This window comes from Mustela nigripes, chromosome 4, assembly GCF_022355385.1.
Source record: "Mustela nigripes isolate SB6536 chromosome 4, MUSNIG.SB6536, whole genome shotgun sequence".
Classification (NCBI taxonomy): Eukaryota; Metazoa; Chordata; class Mammalia; order Carnivora; family Mustelidae; genus Mustela; species Mustela nigripes.
The window spans coordinates 157,400,838-157,420,770 of NC_081560.1; the positions used below are offsets into that span (position 1 = coordinate 157,400,838).

The window sequence follows — 19,933 nt, forward strand, 5'->3', positions numbered from 1 at the left end:
CAGGTTTTTCTTTTTCCTTTTTTTTTTTTGAATACGGATCTGTTAGCGGCCTCAAGATGGACTTGACTTTAAAAGCTAGAGAAACAATACCTTAGTTACTATCATAAAAATCAAGTTTAAGATGGTAAGGACTTGCACTAAGTGACAGAAGAATGTTTAAAAGACCAATGAGTTAAGCAACTCAATAGCCAGATAAGCCACCAAAAAAAAAAAAAAAAAAAAAAGTCGGGGTGGGCTGGGAATTTTTACACGGGACTGAGAAAATCATCGTTTTTTATCTATAATGTAGACAGCTGAGAAAACAAACTGGGTTTGGCAAAATCGCTGGCAGAAGACGTTCCCTACGATAGCAATGCAGAACTTCTGGCGAATATGGCTAACATTGGAGCCGTGTCCTAAGTGCCCCAGCAGATCTTCCCTGCTTTCACCCCTCCCACTGGCATCGCCCCCCTCGAATAGAGCACCTAAGGTCTTCGGGATCGTGTTTTCTCTAGCAGTCTGGTTGGATAAGGACCAGGGCAGTAAGGAATTAGATACCAAGTTTTTCGAATTTCTAGAGTCTTGGCTAAATCGCCTTTCTTTTCTTCTCTAGGAAATAAGGGTACCCTTATTTGTCCTTCCTGTCTCGTTAACGACAGATAGCCACAAACTTTTTCTCTCGGGTGCACGCAGCCTAACAGAAACTACCCTCACGCCTTCCCCTCACTCGCACAGAGGAGGCCGTGGCGGGGAGCTGACGTCACTTCCGGCGCGCTGACGCTCAGTCCAGCGTGCCGACGCCTGCGTCAGCAAAGAGCGGGGCTGGGGGCCCCCGGTTTGAAGTCGTGCGGGTCGGAGGACTGCCGCCTCCGCCGCCGCCTCAGACCCTTGCTCCCCGGCCGCGGCGGGGACGAATTCGGACAGGCGGCGGGGCAGATGTTCAAGGGCTCACGGCGGGACGCCCCGCGCCGCACCGGCCCTCTCCTCTGACCGGGGCCTGGGCCTTCGTCGCTCTGCTCTCTGGAAACTAGCGCCTCAGCGGTGCGGCGCGTAGCTCGCGGCGAGATCCGAACCGCCGGCGCCCGGCCATGGCGGTCTCCAGGTGGGTCTCGTTCATTAAGAGAAGACAGGAAGGTAGCCCAGGCGAGGCATGGTCTCCTCTCGGTGCCCTCACTCCCAGAAAGGAGCGGTTCCCATTGTCACTGGGCTTGGGCGCCTTCTTCCACAGACTTCGGAGTTCGTTTCTCGGTCTATGAGGGTTTGGGCTTCAGAAACGTCTTTTTCTTGTGCTCTGTGCCACGTTAGAACTAGTTTTTCTCTTTCCTCACCATGCTTCGCTTCTCTGGTTTCTCTTCCCCCTTTCAGTTCTAGAGCCTGTTACCTCTCATAGTGCTTCTAAGGCTGATCCCTAACCTCCATTTCATGGGAAAACTTGGTAGTAACTGTCGAGGTCTGGGAGATTTGAATTACTATTATCCAAGTGAACTTCTAATTATATTAGAAATTATTTATGGCTTTAAGGATATGTTCTTTCCTGAGGATTTCTTTCTTAGAGTAGAATTCTTTTGTTTAGCAGTAAACATTCAGTCGTCAGCATTGTAATTTTTGGCAAGTTATTGTATTAGCAACGTCTTTCCTAACTAAGGCGTGAAAGAGATCATAAATCTTGTTATTTTAAAATGTTGCCTATCAAGAGAAACGTCTGGGAAAACTGTAGAAAAGCCAATAAGACGTATAGCTATGGGAGGAAAGTCCTTTCCTCCAATATGACCAGAATCGTGGGAAAACTTTTTGTTTTGATTGATTTTGTAAATGTCAGTAGGGGATGGTCCTTTCTGATGTTACCAGTCAGGACACCCAAGTTCGCTAGAGTTGATGAGGTTAAGTTTTCATGAGAACTGGGTTTTTCTGTCAAATAGACTAAAGGAAGCAATGACAGTTAAGAAAATAAATAGTTTTCATTCATTTTTCACAATAAGTTGAAATTCATTCTCTTGACACAGTAGGTGCTCTAGCAAGCTGTTTTGCAAGCCAAAAGGATAGCCCATTCCTCACAGACTCACTAGATAACTGATGAAATAGCATGTTCCGGGAGAAGTCCATGGGAGTTGGTTTAAGGGGGTTGCTAGATACCTGTAGGAGAGAGCATCTAATTTTTATTTCATACATTAATTGAATCCAGTCATTGTGAGGAAAGTCTTATTTTGTGATATATAAAATTACCTTGAGAGAATAAAGTGGTGGTTTAACTTTTTGTAAATACTGAAAAGTGTATCTTCTCTAATTTGTTACCTTCTATATAAATATATATAGGTTATAAATACATTGATACAGCAACTTAATATGAGATTTGTTTATTAGGATACAGTGTTTAAGAGAATGAGTAGCTCCTGGGACTCCACTTGGTGGAGCATGTGGCTCTTGATCTAGGGGTGGCAGTTCAAGCCCCATGTTGGGTGGAGAGTTTACTTAATAAAAATATTAAAAATCAAGATTAGCTCTTGAAATTCCTCTTAGAGCAGACTGTTTTCACAGTATTGGATATAGCTTTATAGAGACAAAATGAAAGTATTTAAAGAGAAACTAATCTGCTTGGCCTTTGCTAATCTATTTACAGAAGTTTAAGGCATGTAAATTTCTCAATGAATTTGTGGGTTTTGAAAGCTACTGCCTTTTGTTCTTGACACTGGATTTCAAAGGGTAGTGCTCTTTTTTATGTAGATTTTTTTGCCAAAATTCTGTTAAATCCTAAAAAAACAAAACAAAATCTGTCATGGTTTTAGGTAAAAGCTACTCCTGTGTATAATTTAGTAATATCAGGGTCCAAGAAAGACACTTTTGAGACACCTTCTGTGTTTTGGGGGATACGGTCAGTTCTTGCCTTTTTTTCTTTTTCTTTCTTTTTTTTTTTAAAGATTTACTTAGTTATTTGACAGAGACACAACCCAAGAGAGGGAACACAAGCAGGGGGAGTGGGAGAGGAAGAAGCAGGCTTCCCGCTGAGTAGGCAGCTTGATGTAGGGGTCAATCCCAAGACCCAGAGATCATGACCTGAGCTAAAGGCAGCTGCTTAACGACTGAGCCACCCACACGCCCTAGCTCTTTTTTTTGATTAGAAGATTCACTTCGAACAGCAAACTTTAATTTCAAGCTGCTCTTTTCCATACACTCAGCATGTTTCTTTACTAACTGAATTTCCTTTCTTATTGGTGTATGCTTGTAGAATACAGACTTATTTGAATATTTTATGCAGAATAGGTAGAAGATAGCTCAAGAGATAAAAATTATATTTGCCAGAATCAAATCTAAAATATTTTTTTGCACTGTAATATTTTTAGGACCTTGTAAATATTTCCAACAGAAGGGAAATGGTTAGTTAGTACCATCATTCCCTCAATTGCCAGGTTCAGGAATCTGGGAATAATAAATAATTTTTCCCTCTCTCCTCTTCCCGCCAATCCAGCCAGTTACCAAACCCAATCCTGTTAGTCTATTTTTCTAATCTTTCTCTGGCCAGTTGTCTTTCTTTCCATACCAGTTACTGCAATCTTGCTCCATGCCACCATCATCTCTGATCCAAGACACCTGCAACAGCAGCCACTTGTTCTTCCTGCCTCCCATGGCCATCTCTAATTTTTTCTTCACTTCAGCCATATTTTGCTAATATGCAAATGTTAATGTCTTTTTTTTTTTTTTTTGCTTAAAACCTTTAGATGTTTTCTTTTGCCTTGGCATATAGTTCAAATTCTGTAACAGACTTATCTTACTAGGTTCTTTGTGATCTGGTTTCTGCTTCACCTTGTGTCAGGTTCTCTCCATCTTTCTCCCTTTCATTTTGAATCTGTTCTCACCTTCCATTCTTTACGTCTGGAACATTCCTTTTTTGCCCTCCCACCACTCACCCCAAGTCTGGGTAACCTTAGTTTTGGAGTATAAGTTTATATGTCACTTTGGGAAGCTTTCTCTGGTTTTACCTCATCTGAGTTACTTGCACCAATATGTACTTCTCTCAGTCATTATATTCATAATTGCGTAATTGTTCTCCCTGCTTGGATTTAGGTACACTCTGGAGAGAAGGGAGTATGTCTGATCTTTCTCTTCCCAGGAGAGTGCTTGGGTCCTAGTAGGTGCTCTACACTCCTTTTTAAGCGAATGAGTGATTTTGTTTCTTGTTTTAGTAGCTGTCATAATTTTACCATAGTTTATGAATGTAGTAGAATATTCCCAGGGTTTTTTCTGTGAGTCCTTAATAGTTCAGCTATAGTTTTTCCTTAGGAAGACAAACTTTCGCTATATCTTTGAATATTAGCCAGGATTATAATTTTAAAAAACACAATTTTATCAAACTATTTTTTTTTTTTAAAGATTTTATTTATTAATCTGACAGAGAGAAATCACAAGTAGACAGAGAGGCAGCCAGAGAGAGAGAGAGAGGGAGAGGGAAGCAGGCTCTCTGCCGAGCAGAGAGCCCGACGCGGGACTCGATCCCAGGACTCTGAGATCATGACCTGAGCCGAAGGCAGCGGCTTAACCCACTGAGCCACCCAGGCGTCCCTTTATCAGAACTATTTTTAAAAAGTCTATAGCATATTGAATTCTGTGATAGTGTGGCCTTTTATAATCCAAATTAGATATAATACAACTTTGCACTCTGTGTGTTCAAATTTTTTAGACCCTGCTTATAGTTTTTATAACGGTCTAGTTTTATCATACTTTGAATTGTAAGAATGTGGCAAAATTATCAAATACACGGTCAACTCTTGATTTTTGGGAGAGTTAAATCTTGCAAACAAATAAACTTTGAAACTCTTTAAAATTGCAAATATAGTTATAGCATTTGAAGTTCTGAAAAATGCAGTGAAGTACGACTGAAAAATGTATGACGCCCTTAGACCCTTAATAAGAGACAAATATACAAATAAATGTAGGAGTAGAGAACAATGTTGCCCTTGAGATATGAATGTTGGAAGGTCAGCTTAGTTCATTTACTAGCTACTTACTCCCACAAAACCAACTTCAGCAAAAAGACAAATTATATATACTAACGGTTTTCAGTGTTGCTTGCAAATAATTGAAATAGTAATTGTTAAATATCTTTTAAAATTTATTTTTTTACAATGGTTAGCGAACATATAGCATCGTTAGCTTGTTTCTTTTCTTTTTTAAGATTTTATTTGTCAGAGATTAAGAGAGAAAGCACAAGCAGGGGGAATGGCAGAGAAAGGGAGAAGCAGGTTCCCACTGACCAGAGAGCCTGAGGTGAGGCTTGATCCTAGGACCCTGGGATCATGACCTGAACTGAAGGCAGATGCTTAATCAACTGAGCCACCCAGGTGCCCCACTGTTAAATCTTTGAATAATGCTGTCTTGATTTGTGAGCCTTTCTACAGTTGGGGTTGGGCCATCAACAGTAAACACAGCCTTAGAGGAACTGTTAAGATATGTTTATTACAGACGATGGTGAATTTGTGACAGTGTTGAGTACCATGACTTACTACACGTTTGTTTGTGTGTGTGTGTGTTTAAGATTGTTTTTCATACCTTTGCCAGATTATGCCATAACTGGTTGAGGTGACTTTTGTATATTGATTAGCTAATAGGAACATAGTTTTCCTTTGATCATACAAATTTAAAAATATTCTTCTTCAGTGATCTAAGCTATAGAAGCCATGTCTAAAATGTCTAGACAGTAGTTATGATTTGACTGCATTATTAGAAACTTTCTCAGGTCTGTGACATTTGCATTTGAAAATAATGCAATGTTCACAAAGGTTTCTGGAAAAAAGGGAGCACACCCTCTTACGGAAGAAACAAATTGCTACATTTGATCAGAACTTTGCTCAGTTTTGTTAATTCTCTCTGTATTGCTGATACTATAGAGAAACATTGTTTCAATAGCCCTGTTCTACCAAACACAAGGAAGTTTCTTGAGGGGGAGGTTCCAGTGGATCCTTCCTGCTGATGGAGAAACGATAAAATGATCTTGCTGATCTCTAGGACAGCTCAGGTTTCTTGTGTTTGTTAGGCCTCTTCCTCCGTTATTGCTAATTTCAATCAATTACAGGATTGATAGAACTGTTACAAATATTAATATGTCAAATATTTCATAATTAAAAGCCAGGAAAGGTAGAAGAGGTATATGGAAGCTTTTACATTTCAGTCTGTATGGCAAATGCTTCCCTATTTCTTTGCTTTATTCCTCAGGGTACTTACATAAAGCATTTTGTTGTTTGGTTTTTAAATTATGCTAAAATACACATAACATAAAATTCACCATTTTAACCATTTTAAAGTGCACAGTTTTGTATGAACTTTTAAAATAACACATATTTCTTTTGAAGAACCTAGATTTTATCTTTAAAGTCATGCAAAAGGCTGTAGCTTGATGGGTGGATCAAGAGTAGAGGTTAGAGGGCGCCTGGGTGGCTCGGTGGGTTAAGCCGCTGCCTTCTGCTCAGGTCATGGTCTTGGGGTCCTGGGATCGAGTCCCGCATCGGGCTCTCTGCTCGGCAGGGAGCCTGTTTCCTCCTCTCTCTCTCTCTGCCTGCCTCTCTGCCTACTTGTGATCTCCCTCTGTCAAATAAATAAATAAAATCTTTAAAAAAAAAAAGAGTAGAGGTTAGAAAAAAAATGTCCTAAAGGAAATAACTGTTCGGTTGTACTATTTCAGCATTGATTTAATGACTAGTTATAGAATGCTTTCTATGTTCTAGGTACTAGAGATACAGCAGAGAACAAAGACAGAGTCCCCATTAAAAAAAAAAAAAAATTAAAGATTTTATTTGTTTCAGAGAGTGTGAGTGCAAGCGTGATGGGGGGAGGGAGAAGCAGACTTCCTGCTGACCAGGGAGCCCAGTGCTGGGATTGATACCAAGGTCCTGGGATCATGACCTCAGCTGTAGGCAGACACTTAACCGACTGAGCCACCCAGGTGCCCCTAGAGTCCCTGTTTTAAGGAATTAATGTTCTAGTGTGGAAGTAAGGGAATACAGTTTATTCTGGCATGCACCTGGCTTTGCACCTGGCTTTCATGTGGTTTCACATCTTCATACTGATTCTCAGTGTACTGTGTGGTGTCTTACTGTTCCTTGTTGAAAGAATATAACATTAGCATAGTTTCAAATTACCCACAATATAAATTAGAAGGTATACATTTGAAAACATCAGTTTAGAGAATTTCTTTGAAGTTGTTTATTTTGACCATAACTTTCGTACTTAATGATAATATGTGAAACTTACTACAGTGTTTATATTAGATATTTACTTTCTTTTCTTATTCCCTAAGTCACACAGAAAAGTAAAAATATTCAAATAGTTTCTGTTTTAAATTTTACTGTACTTTTGTTAAATGTAAAAAAAAAAGCATTACAAAATGGACAAACTTGACTGATAATTCTTAGTTAAGGTTACATAGCTTTCCTTGTGAAGTGTTGACCTTATACTGTTTTTCGAAGAGATTAAGTTTAAATTTATTCTAAGAATACGGAGGTCGGAAGTAGATCGAAGAAGTTATATTTGTACTTTTTTTTTTTTTTAAAGATTTTATTTATTTATTTGACAGAGATCACAAGCAGGCAGACAGGCAGGCAGAGAGAGGGAGAGGAGGAAACAGGCTCCCTGCTGAGCAGAGAGCCCGATGCGGGACTCGATCCCAGGACCCTGAGATCATGACCTGAGCCGAAGGCAGCGGCTTAACCCACTGAGCCACCCAGGCGCCCCTATATTTGTACTTTTTAAAAAAAGTATTTTTTTTTAAAGTGGTTTTTTTTTTTTTTAAATCTCTGCTCCCCAATGTGGGCTTAAACTCATGATGCTGAGATCATGAGTTGCTTGTTCTAGTGACTGAGCCAGCCAGGCACCCCTATAATTTTTTTTTTTTTTTTAAATTTTCAAATGGCTTAGGAATGGAAATCCAGCATGTACTTGTTTGTTAATGATGAAGTAGTAACCTAGGACATAGTTCAAAATGCCTATGATTTATTTTTGTATCTTTTTATATGTTTAGTTCATGAATGAATTATCATAATGCAAATAGCTGAAGAGAAGAGGGGTTAGATTGCAGCTGCCAGCATAATCTCTGCAAACTTTCATGTTCTCTTTCCTTTTTCTAGTCAGTCTTTAGAGCAATTGCCTGAAGTCATAGTTTGGTAAACAAAATATGAATCATGTTGTATAATTCTCTCTGAATTAAAATCCAGATTGAAAATGGGCCAGATTTCTTATCAGTAAATTCATAACCAGTAGATATTGTCAAATATAATTGCCTTCTATTCTATTTAAATTATTCTTCCAGTCTTTGGTACCTTTCATACAGCTTGACATCTATTCCCTCTTTCTCCTCCATCTATCTATCCTTCAAAGAATGAAGAATGGCATTTTTTTCCTACTAGCTGTTCTGCAAGAGAAGTTTTAGCCAAAAAGAAGTATTGTGGTAAGTACTGTGTTTCCACAGTTAGCCCTTCTTTTAACTTCCTTTCTCTTCTGACCACCTAGCTTCTGTCACATTCTCCTTCACCAAGGGCCCTACCTGCCCTCCAACATAATTCTGACCTTGTCTCATGCCCTTGCCCTTCCCCCCACCAGTTGCCATACCAGCCTTTTCCTGGTATTGTGTCCTGGCCGTGATGCTTGCCTCATAGCTGGCTGCCTTGGGGTAACAGGACAGATTGCCCTCTTGTCAGATCCTGGTCTGCTCATTCCTTTGTTCTTCCTTTTGTGTGGTGTTTATTCTGCTATTCTGGATAGAGGATGAGAGATCTTCAAAAAACCAAAGACGTATTCTTATATCCCCATTCCTCTATTCAAGGAGGCAAGTTTGGTTACCACCAACGTGGAAGATGTGAGGATAAATAGGCCTGGATTGGGTGAGAGAGTGGACTAATCTGTTATCCCAAGACAGTTGGCTGCTGGAGGAGCATAGGTTACATGACACGGCATTGGATTAAAAGGCTTTGCATAAAGGAGAGAGAGGAACTGCGTGGTTATGAGACAGGATCAGCATTAGGTTAGAGAGGAGTCAAAAGGCCAGGAGTGTGGCTCTAATGAAGCTGGGTAGCAGGAGACTAAAGGAAAGTTTAGGAAGGGTGGAGATTTTTGAAGGAATACAGTGCCTACTTCATGGTCTCTTTCTCATCTTGCTTTTTGGAGCAGGTATAACTGCCTTGATGTTCTGAATGCTGGAATACTGCTGGGCTGATTTTATCACTTACTGAAACATTACCTTAGCATCAGTTCTGTTTGTTTTTTGTTTTTCTTTTTTTAAAAGATTTATTTATGAGAGAGAGAGAGAGCTCATGTGAGCAGGGGTGGGTGCAGAGTGGGAGAGAGAATCACAAGTAGACTCCCTGCTGAGTGTGCAGCCCAGGGCTGAGCCTGATCTCATGATCCTGGAATCATGACCTGAGCTGGATGCCTAACTGACTGAACCACCCAGGTACCCCAGTCTGTTATTTTTACAACTTGTATTTATATAATATAGCTATTACAAATTAAGGATGTTTCTCAAAGGAAGCAAAAAAAATTCTAATATAGCTCACATTTTTTTTAGCATACACTTTGTTTACTTAAAAATGATGTATAAACGTGGCCCTAAGAAACTTGCACTTTAATACTAACTAAAGAATTGTTTTAATACTGAGCAAAGAATCTTTGGAGGAAGTGAAGCCTCATGAGCACAAGACATCATGGGATGAATTAGTGTAAGAGATGCCCCCAAAGAGCATAACAAATACCAAAATGGTTATTCAAGATGAGAATTCATGTAGATTTCAGAAGAGGAATTAATCTCTATGATACAGCAACCTGAGATAGTTTCAAGAGGGTAAAGGACTTTAAATCTTGATGGATGGGAGCTAGTTGAAGAATTGAGACAAGAAAAGACATTCCAAGTGGAAAATGGTATAGAAGAAATTGTGAAAATCATAAAGGTCCATGTTGGGGAGGTACTTATTTGTTTTTGATTACTATCTGTTAGGCAATGATGAGCCATTGACAGTTTTAGAGTAAGGTAATAATTGGATCAAAAGATGCTTTAGGAAGAAATCTGGCAATAAGATCACATTACCTTGGAGTTAAGCTCACCAGGCAGTTGAAACTGTGTCTCCCATATGGACTAGATTGAGGATGATTTGTGATGTGTTATAGTTCAAACAAGTAACACTATAGTTTCCTCAGGGAACTGGTGAGGTGAGGAGCCAAGGATTGATTATGGGAGAATGTACATATTAAGAGTTAGGGATACCAGAGGAAGAATTGAGAATTCAGATATGAACAGGGTAATATAATGTGAAAACTTAGGTAAAAAAGTATCTTTAAAATGGGGTACTTATTGATATCAGATGTGATAGAAGAATCAAGAAAATAGGACTTAACCAAAAGAAATTGAATTTGGAGTTTACAAGTTCATTAGTGACCATCAGGTGTGCCATTCAATAGAAGAGAAGAATAGAAACTTGACTGATAAGGATTAAATTGTGTGTAGTGAGGAAATAAAAGAAGTGATTTTTTCCCCAGATTTTATTTATTTATTTGAGAGAAAGAGAAAGAGAGAGCACAAGCAGGGGTTAGTGGCAGGCAGAGGGAGAGGGTTCCCCACTGAGCAGGGAGCTTGATGTGGGGCTTCATCCCAGGATCCTGAGATCATGACCTGAGCCGAAGGCAGAGGCTTAACCAACTGAGCCTCCCAGGCACCCAAAAGAAATGATTTTAAACATTTGTTCATGATGCTTGACAATAAAAAAGAAAAAGCATGCTAGAAGATGAAGGTCAAGCAGTTTATTTTCTTTTCAGAGACCTTTGCATATTTGAAGGTAGAAGGGAATAAGGCAGTGATTTAAGGCATTAAAGAAAGGATAATTGAATGAAGATAGAAGGGGATGGTATCAAGGAAACAGTAGGATAATATCTAAGCCTTGAAGAGGGGTGAGGATAATTTTTCCATTTGAAATAGAGAGGATGAGTGTAAAGAGCAATCTTTGGAGATAGTGAGGGGAAAACTTAAGACAATTTATGTTCCAAAGGCTAGAGATCCACTCAGTGAAGTATGTAGTCCATTCCTTTTTAAGGCATAGGGAATGGTATTTGGGGCTTGAGTAAAGAGGATATGATTGGGGAGAACTTTGGAAACTGTCCATTTTCTTTTAACTTTTTACACACAGATTTATAAACAGTCACTTCCTTACAGTGTTCATTTTGCAGCTAGTTTTGCTTTTGATCAAAAAGGCAGAAGAATCTGGGATACCTGGGTGGCTCAGTTGGTTAAGTATTTGCCTTCAGCTCAGGTCATGATCCCAGTGTCCTGGGATTGAGTCCCACATCAGGCTCCTTGCTTGAAGAGGAGCCTGATTTTCCCTCTGCCTACTGCTCCCCCTGCTTGTGTGCACACTCTCTCTCACACACACACAAATAAATAAATAAAATCTTTAAAAAACAAAACAGAGTCTCTGTAATGAAAAAAGAATTATGTAGTAGTTGAAATCTTTCTAGAGGTGAAGTCTAAGGAACTTGGCATCAAATAAGTCGAAGATACGACAGATGTTATGTTACATAAGAAAAAAAAGTGAAAAAAAAAAACCCTCACAATGATGCAAAAGTGTAAAATACACTTAAATTATCTAGTTTTACCCTCCAAAGTAAGAGGTTAAGCGAAGGTAACTTTCTTAAGTCCTCCAACATGTGACAGAAGTAGGACCTCTAAAAGTCTCCTAACTTCTAGTGTAGTTTTCCATTTTGCCCCAGTTTTCTGGAGGAAAGTCCTAAATCTATGTAAACTGTGTCCATATATGAGAGGCCAGTATTGTGATTTTTTTTTTTTTTAAAGAGTGGGAGAGAGAGAGGGGTCGGGAGTGGGAGAGGGAGAGAGAATTTCTCTCTCCAGAGATGTCTCTCTAGCCAGAGACGGGGCTAGATCTCACAACCTGGAGATCATGACCTGAGCCGAAATCAGATCACCACCCTGAGCCTGATATTGTTATAAAGAATACATGCAGCAAGTCCACTTACAGTAGCATAAACTTGATCTAAGACTAACCTGTTCTTTGTAATAAAACTAACTTAATTTTTTTTTAAGATTTTATTTATTTATTTGACAGAGAGAGATCACAAGTAGGCAGAGAGGCAGGCAGAGAGAGAGAGGAGGAAGCAGGCTCCCTGCTGAGCAGAGAGCCCAATGCGGGACTCTATCCCAGGACCCTGAGATCATGACCTGAGCCGAAGGCAGTGGCTTAACCCACTGAGCCACCCAGGCGCCCAAACTAACTTAATTTTTGATAATTTTGCCTGCCATATAATATGGAAGATTTTTTGGTAAAGATTTTATTTATTTATTTTAGGGAAAGCACAAGCAGTGGGGAGGGGCAGAGGGAGAGGGTGTTGCAGACTCCCTGCTGAGCAGGGAGCCCAATGCAGGGCTTGCTCCCAGGACCCAGGGATCATGACGTGAACTGAAGGCAGATTCTTAACAGACTGAGCCACCCAGGCATCCCAGATGTTTTGAAATTTTTTTTTTTTAAGATTTTATTTATATATATTTATATTTATATTTTATTTATATATTTGACACAGAGAGATCACAAGTAGGCAGAGAGGCAGGCAAAAAGAGGGGAAGCAGGGAGCCTGACATGGGGCTCAATCCCAGGACTCAGACCATGACCTGAGCTGAAGATAGAGGATTAACCCACTGAGCCACCCAGTGACACCCCTCTTTTTTTTTTTTTTTTTCAAGATTTTATTTATTTATTTGACAGAAACAACGAGAGGGGGAATACGAACAGGGGGTTTAGGAGAGGGAAAGCAGGCTTCCTGCCAAGCAGGGAGCCCGATGTGGGGCTTGATCCCAGGACACTGGGATCATGACATGAACCAAAGGCAACTGCATAAATACTGAGCCACCCAGGTGTCCCTATCTGAAATTTCTTTCTGCAAATTTCATGGACAATATCATAGAGTCACAGCAATGTGCAGATGTTTGTTGTGGAGGTTCAGAGATGATCCTCAAGAACTTTAACATCACAAGTTGATTTTTTTTTTAAGATTTTATTTATTTATTTGACACAGAGAGAGATCACAAGTAGGCAGAGAGAGAGAGAGAGGGAGAAGCAGGCTCCCTGCTGAGCAGAGAGCCCAATGCAGGCCTCAATCCCAGGACCCTGAGATCATGACCTGAGCTGAAGGCAGAGGCTTAACCCACTGAGCCACCTAGGCGTACCAACATCATAACTTGATTTAAAGATGAAAATAATTTAAGGGGAATTCTGAGAGTTATATATGGGATGGGTAAGGGAAATCATTTTATGGGGAAGGGACTTAGTCTTAGAACTTTTAAATAACACCAGCTGTCAAAAAATTTTTTTCTCCCTTTTCTTACTGTCTCTGAGTCACTGTTCACCAAATCCTGTAGCAAAACCTGATGAATGAATGGGTAAAGGCAAGTATTTAGATGGCCTTGAATTAATAAGGAGAAATATTGTGTTAGCAAGTGGGATGTGTCTGTATATATAAAGTAAATTAATTTTTGTATGTCTTACAAAAATTAATTTCTTTATAATCACTCTGTGTGCCATTCAGTATATTGGAAGCAGGAACTGTTATATTACTCCGGTTTATGCCACTGGCTTTTTTATTACCTCACATATTTTTCTTAAAATTTGTCCTTCCTACATACCCTTAACTATAAATTTGAACCTTACCTCTTAGTGTTTTGTTCGGAAGCAGTTAAAAACTTTTTATAATACTTTTGGCCGTTCTTGAACGTTCTTGTATTTTAGTTCTATTTTTTATTAATTACAATGACTTTGTGCTTGTTAGTGACTGGCTAGTTTGATAAATACTATCAAAAAAAGAAAAGAACAATTCTGTCCATTTCATCTGCCTCTAAAGCTTTATCTTTTCTTATGAAAGGTTTTCAGAGCTTTGTTGTGTAATTTTTTTTAGCTCTTTGTGATAGAAAAATAATCCCAGAAGTAAAATATGAGCTTCATTGAGTCCTTACTTTCTATTTCTTATTAGATAAAATTTGAAAATATATTCACTAAATCTTCCCTCATATAGGATTTAACTTTGCCCCTTGTCATCCTCTATCTTTTTAAAAAATGTTTTTACAAATTTATTTATTTATTTTAGAGAGAGAGTGTGCAAGTGCACAAGTGCAAATGGTGGGGAAGGGCAGAGGGAGAGGAGAAGCAGACTCCCAACTGACTGTGAAACCCGACTCAGACTCCATCTCACCACCCTGAGATTATGACCTGAGCCGAAACTAAGAGTTGGATGCTAAGCTGACTGACCCACTGGACCCCATCCTCCATCTTTTTAAAAGTACCCATTTATTCTATATATGAAGTATGAAGCTGCCTTCTTCTCATTACCTACAGCATTCATTTTGCCTCACTAATTAGTAGTATGATAGGAAAGCTACATTTATGATATGTGCATGGTTGATGGTAGTTACTTGTGACTTTGCCCTTCTAAAACCTTAGGATTTTCCTGTATTCCAAAATAATAGTAACACAGTGTTCCACTTCTTATTACCTATTTCAGGTATAAGGCATTGTGGCTTTATTCATTGGATAAATGGCAGAATTGGAATTTGAACTGTGGTGTTGTAGCTCTAGAATTGATGCCATTATGCTATATGCCTTTCGAAATATTTTACTCAGAGATCTTATTTATTGCCATATTTGTTGCTTCTATACAAATGGCCCCATATACCTTTATACCTTTAATCTCAACTCTTCCTGAACTTAAGATCTCTATTCCAGCTATCCTTTTTGGTCTCTCCTAGCTATCTTGTCCCTGCCGCTAGTAAACTTACCAGCTTTTCCCATGGTATTTTCTCCACTGTTTCTTCCCATTTTAAAAATGACATCTTTATTTTCTAAGATTCAGAGTTCGAGAGTCCTTTAATTTTCTTGACATTTCGTTATTGTACCATGTGTGTTTACTGTCTGCAGCCTCTCTCTCAATTTCTTCTTTTCTTTAATTTTTAAATTTTATTTATTTATTTGAGAGAGACAGAGAGTGTGCATGTGAGCGGGGGGGGGGGGGGGCAGGGGGAGAAGCAGCCCCCCCCCCAGCAGGGAGCCTGATTCCAGGCTGTGTCCCAGGGCCCTGAGATCATGACCTGAGCCAAAGGCAGCTGCTTAACTGACTGAGCCACCCAGGCACCCCACTCCCAACTTCTTTCTATGCTTCTTCCCTAGATGGTAGTTCAGGTCTGTACTTTTAACCTAAGACTCTCTTAAAGCTTTCTTCCATTACACTTCATGCTTCCTACTGCTGCCAGATTAATCTTCCTAAAATAGAGTTCCAGTTCCATTGCTTTCTTGAACGCAAACCTTCATTCATGATCGACCTATTAAGGTCCATCTCTTTTTTTTTTTTTTTTTTAAAGATTTTATTTATTTATTTGACAGACAGAGATCACAAGTAGGCAGAGAGGCAGGCAGAGAGAGAGAGAGAGGGAAGCAGGCTCCCTGCTGAGCAGAGAGCCCGATGCGGGACTCGATCCCAGGACCCCGAGATCATGACCTGAGCTGAAGGCAGTGGCTTAACCCACTGAGCCACCCAGGCGCCCATCTTTTTTTTTTTTTTTTTTAAAGATTTTATTTATTTATTTGTCAGAGAGAGAGGAGCGAGAGTGAGCACAGGCAGACAGAGTGGCAGGCATAGGCAGAGGGGGAAGCAGGCTCCCTGCCAAGCAAGGAGCCCGATGTGGGACTTGATCCCAGGACGCTGGGATCATGACCTGAGCTGAAGGCAGCTGCCCAACCAACTGAGCCACCCAGGTGTCCCTAAGGTCCATCTCTTAACACCATTTATTTCATGAAGATTTTTCAGTATTACACAGTTGGGGTTATGTAGTATTTATTACCTCTGTTCCCACTCTTCAGAGCACATTTGTACTTCTTTTCTGACACATATGTTACTGTCCCCTGTATTCTAATTATTTGTGTACTTGCCTTCCTGCTTATCCTACCCCCAACTGCAGGTTCCTTAATCATAGAAATTCTCCCACAGCCCTAGAATAGGTCTTCTTCATTCATAAATGCTCAACACATTTATTGACTTAAACTTATACCTATGAGGAAACATGTTTCAGAATAATCATTATATTTTTGTTATTTTAGGCTTGATCGTCTTTTTATCTTACTGGATACTGGCACTACTCCAGTTACAAGAAAAGCTGCTGCACAGCAACTTGGAGAAGTGGTAAAGCTTCATCCCCATGAACTAAACAATCTTTTATCTAAAGTAAGAACTCTTTTTTAATTTTAGTATAAAGCAATTGTAGAAGTTTGTCTGTGGATAGGAGTAGAACAATAGAAATTGTTTTATTTTAGTGGCAATTTGTGGTCTTCCAGTTCCATTAACTATCTTACTATTTCTCCAGATTTTTTTTTTAATTTGGTCTTTCTTTTTTATCACAAGATTTAAATTTTTTTTTTTTTTTTATACATCAAGTTTAATTATCTTAGGGATTTGACAATATATAACCTTTTGCCTGTGGCACAAATTTGAATCTGACCCAATTTGGTAATAAGTTGTTAATCTAGTCTGTTAGTGGTCTGGCTTGTTCCTAACGGCTAGTAATTATATCATAGTTGACAGTCTTAAAATGGATTGAAACTCATGGGAAATAATGGAAATATATGAGAAACTAGTTACTACATTTTAAGTTATCACCTGTTTGAAAGTGGAGGTTTTCTGCTTCGATGGATCAGTGTTTTCAAAATACTAGCCTATATTCTTTCCCTAAGCAATGACTGTATTTTTACTGAACTCTCTGGGCTTGTAGAAGTGTGCTTGATAATGGTAAGCAACACTTTCCATGTGTTTAATAATTCTCTGACATGCAGGGGCGCCTGGGTGGCTCAGTCAGTTGAGCATCCAAGTGTTGGTTTCAGCTCAGGTCATGATCTTCTGGTTTGTGGGATTGGGCCCCATGTGGGCTCTGACCTCAGTGGGGAGTCTGCTTGAAGACTCTCTCCCTCTGCCCCTGTCCCCAACCCTCCCTCCTCATGTGCATGTACATGTTCTCTCTTTATCTCTCTCTAAAACAAATCTTGAATAAAATCTTTTTCTGGCATACGAAGTAAAAACTGGAGTGCTTTGTGTGTTGGGGGCTTGGATTGGAAAGAGGGTGGGAATAGAGGATAGGGTTGGGATACAATATGGAAATCCCAAGGTCCCTTTCTTCCTGCTGGTCTTATTCCCTCCTTCCTTCCCTTCCACCCACCCACCATTTCTTCCCTCCCCACCCTTTCCCTCCCTCCCTCCCTCTCTTCCTTTCTTTTATTACCTTTATTTACTTATGTAAGAGGGAGAGAACATATGAGCAAGGGTTAAGAGGAAGGAGGAGAAGCAGACTCCCCACCAAGCAGGCAGGGAGCCCAGTGTGGAGCTTGATGCCACAACCCCAGGATCACAACCTGAGCCAAAGGCAGATGCTTAACCGACTGAGCCACCCAGGTGCCCCTTATTCCTTCCTTTCATTCTCATTTGTCCCTTCTTGATTCATAGGAGTAAGAGTTCTAAGACCTTTTGAATATACAAATCTCTGTGATATGGTTCCCATCATGAGGGCTGACAGTAACTTTTCCAGTGTATTTACAACTTAGATATTATCAGAACTTTCTAACTAATACGTAGATGAGGAGACAGCGACTTGATATCCACAGGCTCCATATTCTCAGAGTGAAGAGGGGCATGTATTAGACACTATTCTACTCATGCATAAGGTAGGGTATAGAGAGGCATACCCATTTCTTCTCACCCTAGGGTTTTCCCCTGAATGATTTGAAACTGGAAACAGCAGAATTAATTTGTGCTGAACTGAGGAAAGGTTTCCAGCCTTCTGAGTTCTGGTCTTCTTAACTTAGATCCTGGCATATTGGCTGTCATCAAAGAATTCCAAAAGAGGCAAAGTTTGTATTTTGTACCTTCTCCCCTCTTACCTTCTCTTCTCTCCCCTCAGTGTTTTCCTGTTGCATTTTGGTTTTGTTTTTAAAACTCCTTGTTGTGTGATTCAGTTGTTTATCTTACTTGTTTAAAGACTTTTTAAAGTTTTCTTTTAAAGATTTTATTTTCAAGTTATTTATTTTTAAGATTTTATTTTTAGTATAGTGCTTGTATTTACAGTCCCAAGACCAAGAGTCAGATGCTCCACCCACTGAGCCAGCCTGGTGCCCCTCAAAAATTTTAGATACGTGCAATCATCACCGCAACGTAATTTTTAAAACATTTTTATTTCCTCAAAAAGAAACCTCATGCCCATTTTAGTAATTCTCCATCACTGTCCCTCCCATATCTACTCCTAGGTAACCCCTCATCTACTTTCTGCCTGTAGATTTGCCAGTTCTGAAAATTTTATATAAATGTGACTAGTTTATTTCACTTAATATTTTTAAGTTTCTTTCATATTGAAGCTTGTTTCATTACTTCATTCCTTTTTATTGCCAAATAATATTCCATTTTATGGATATGATATGAATATATTATGTGGATATATCACATCTTATCTGTTAATCGGTTGATGGACAATTGAGTTGTTTCCCCTTTTTGGCCTTTGATGAATAATACTGCTATAAAAATTCATGTACAAGTTTTTGTGGGGCATATGTTTTATTTCTCTGGGGTTTATACCTGTGGATAGAATTGCTGGATCATATAGTAACTTTTTTTTTTTTTTTAAGATTTTATTTATTTATTTGACAGACAGAGATCACAGTAGGCAGAGAGAGAGGAGGAAGCAGGCTCCCCACTGAGCAGAGAGCCCAATGCAGGGCTCGATCCCAAGATCCTGAGATCATGACCTGAGCCGAAGGCAGAGGCTTTAACCCACTGAGCCACCCAGGCGCCTCTATAGTAACTATTTTTAACTCTATGAGGAACTGCCAGACTATTTTCCAAGCTGGCTCCATTGTTTACATTCCTAACAGTAGTGTATGAGAGAGCTGATTTTTTTTTTTTACATCCTTGCCAATGCTTGTTATTAACTGACTTTGTTCCCGTACTGGTGAGTGTGAAGTGATGCGTCATTGTAGTTTTGACTTGCGTTTTTCTGGTGACTAGTGATTTTGAACATCTTTTCACATGTTTATTGACCCTTGGTATATCTTTTTTGGAGAACTCTCTCTTCAGATCCTTCACCCAGTTCTTCTTTTTTGTGGGGGAGGGAGAGAGAGGGAGAATCTTAAACAAGGCTCCATGCCCAGTGTGGAGCCCAGTGTGGGGCTTGATCTCACAACCCCTGAGATCATGACCTGAACTGAGATCAAGAGGCAGACGCTTTACTATCTAAGTCACCCAGGCTCCTCTAGATCCTTTGCCCATTTTTTTTTTTTTTTTAAATTTATTTGACAGAGACAGCGAGAGAGGGAACACAAGCAGGGGGAGTGGGAGAGGGACAAGTAAGCTTCCCGCTGAGCAAGGGAGCCTGATGTGGGGCTTGATTCCAGGACCCTGGGATCATGACCTGAGCCAAAGGCAGACACTTAATGACTGAGCCACTCAGGCGCCCCTCCTTTGCCCATTTTTAAGTGGGATATTTGTTCTTTTAATATCGAATTGTAATAGTTCTCTATATATTTTGGATACAAGCTCCTTACGAGGTATTTCATTTGCAAATATGTTCTTCCAGTCTGTGGTTGTCTTTTCACTGTCCTGATGGTACCCTTTGAAGCATAAAAGTTATCAATTTTGATTTAGTTAGATTTATCCCTTTTTCATATCTCTTTTGCTTTTTGGGATCATATCTAAGAAATCTTGCCTAGTCCAAGGTCACAACAATTTACCCCTGTGTTTTCTTCTAAGAATTATATAGTCTTACTTTTAGACTTTTGGCTCATCCTGAGTTATTTTGTTTATATGTGTGTGGTATTAGGTGTTCACAATAATTATTTTGTTGCCCAAGCACCATTTGTAGAAAAAACTATTCTTTCCACCCATTGAATTATCCTGG

General features: G+C 39.6%; 1 protein-coding gene across 1 annotated transcript in view; it reads left to right on the forward strand.

Annotated features, from left to right (window-relative positions):
* Positions 1-713: 713 nt before the first annotated feature.
* The window catches only part of BTAF1 (B-TFIID TATA-box binding protein associated factor 1), a 98,465-nt gene continuing 79,245 nt past the window's right edge, over positions 714-19,933 (forward strand). Inside the window, exons 1-2 of the mRNA XM_059398128.1 lie at positions 714-1,081; positions 16,101-16,224. Of these exons, the coding sequence (XP_059254111.1) occupies positions 1,068-1,081; positions 16,101-16,224 (138 nt within the window). The 5' untranslated portion in view covers positions 714-1,067. The remainder of the gene's footprint in view (positions 1,082-16,100; positions 16,225-19,933) is intronic.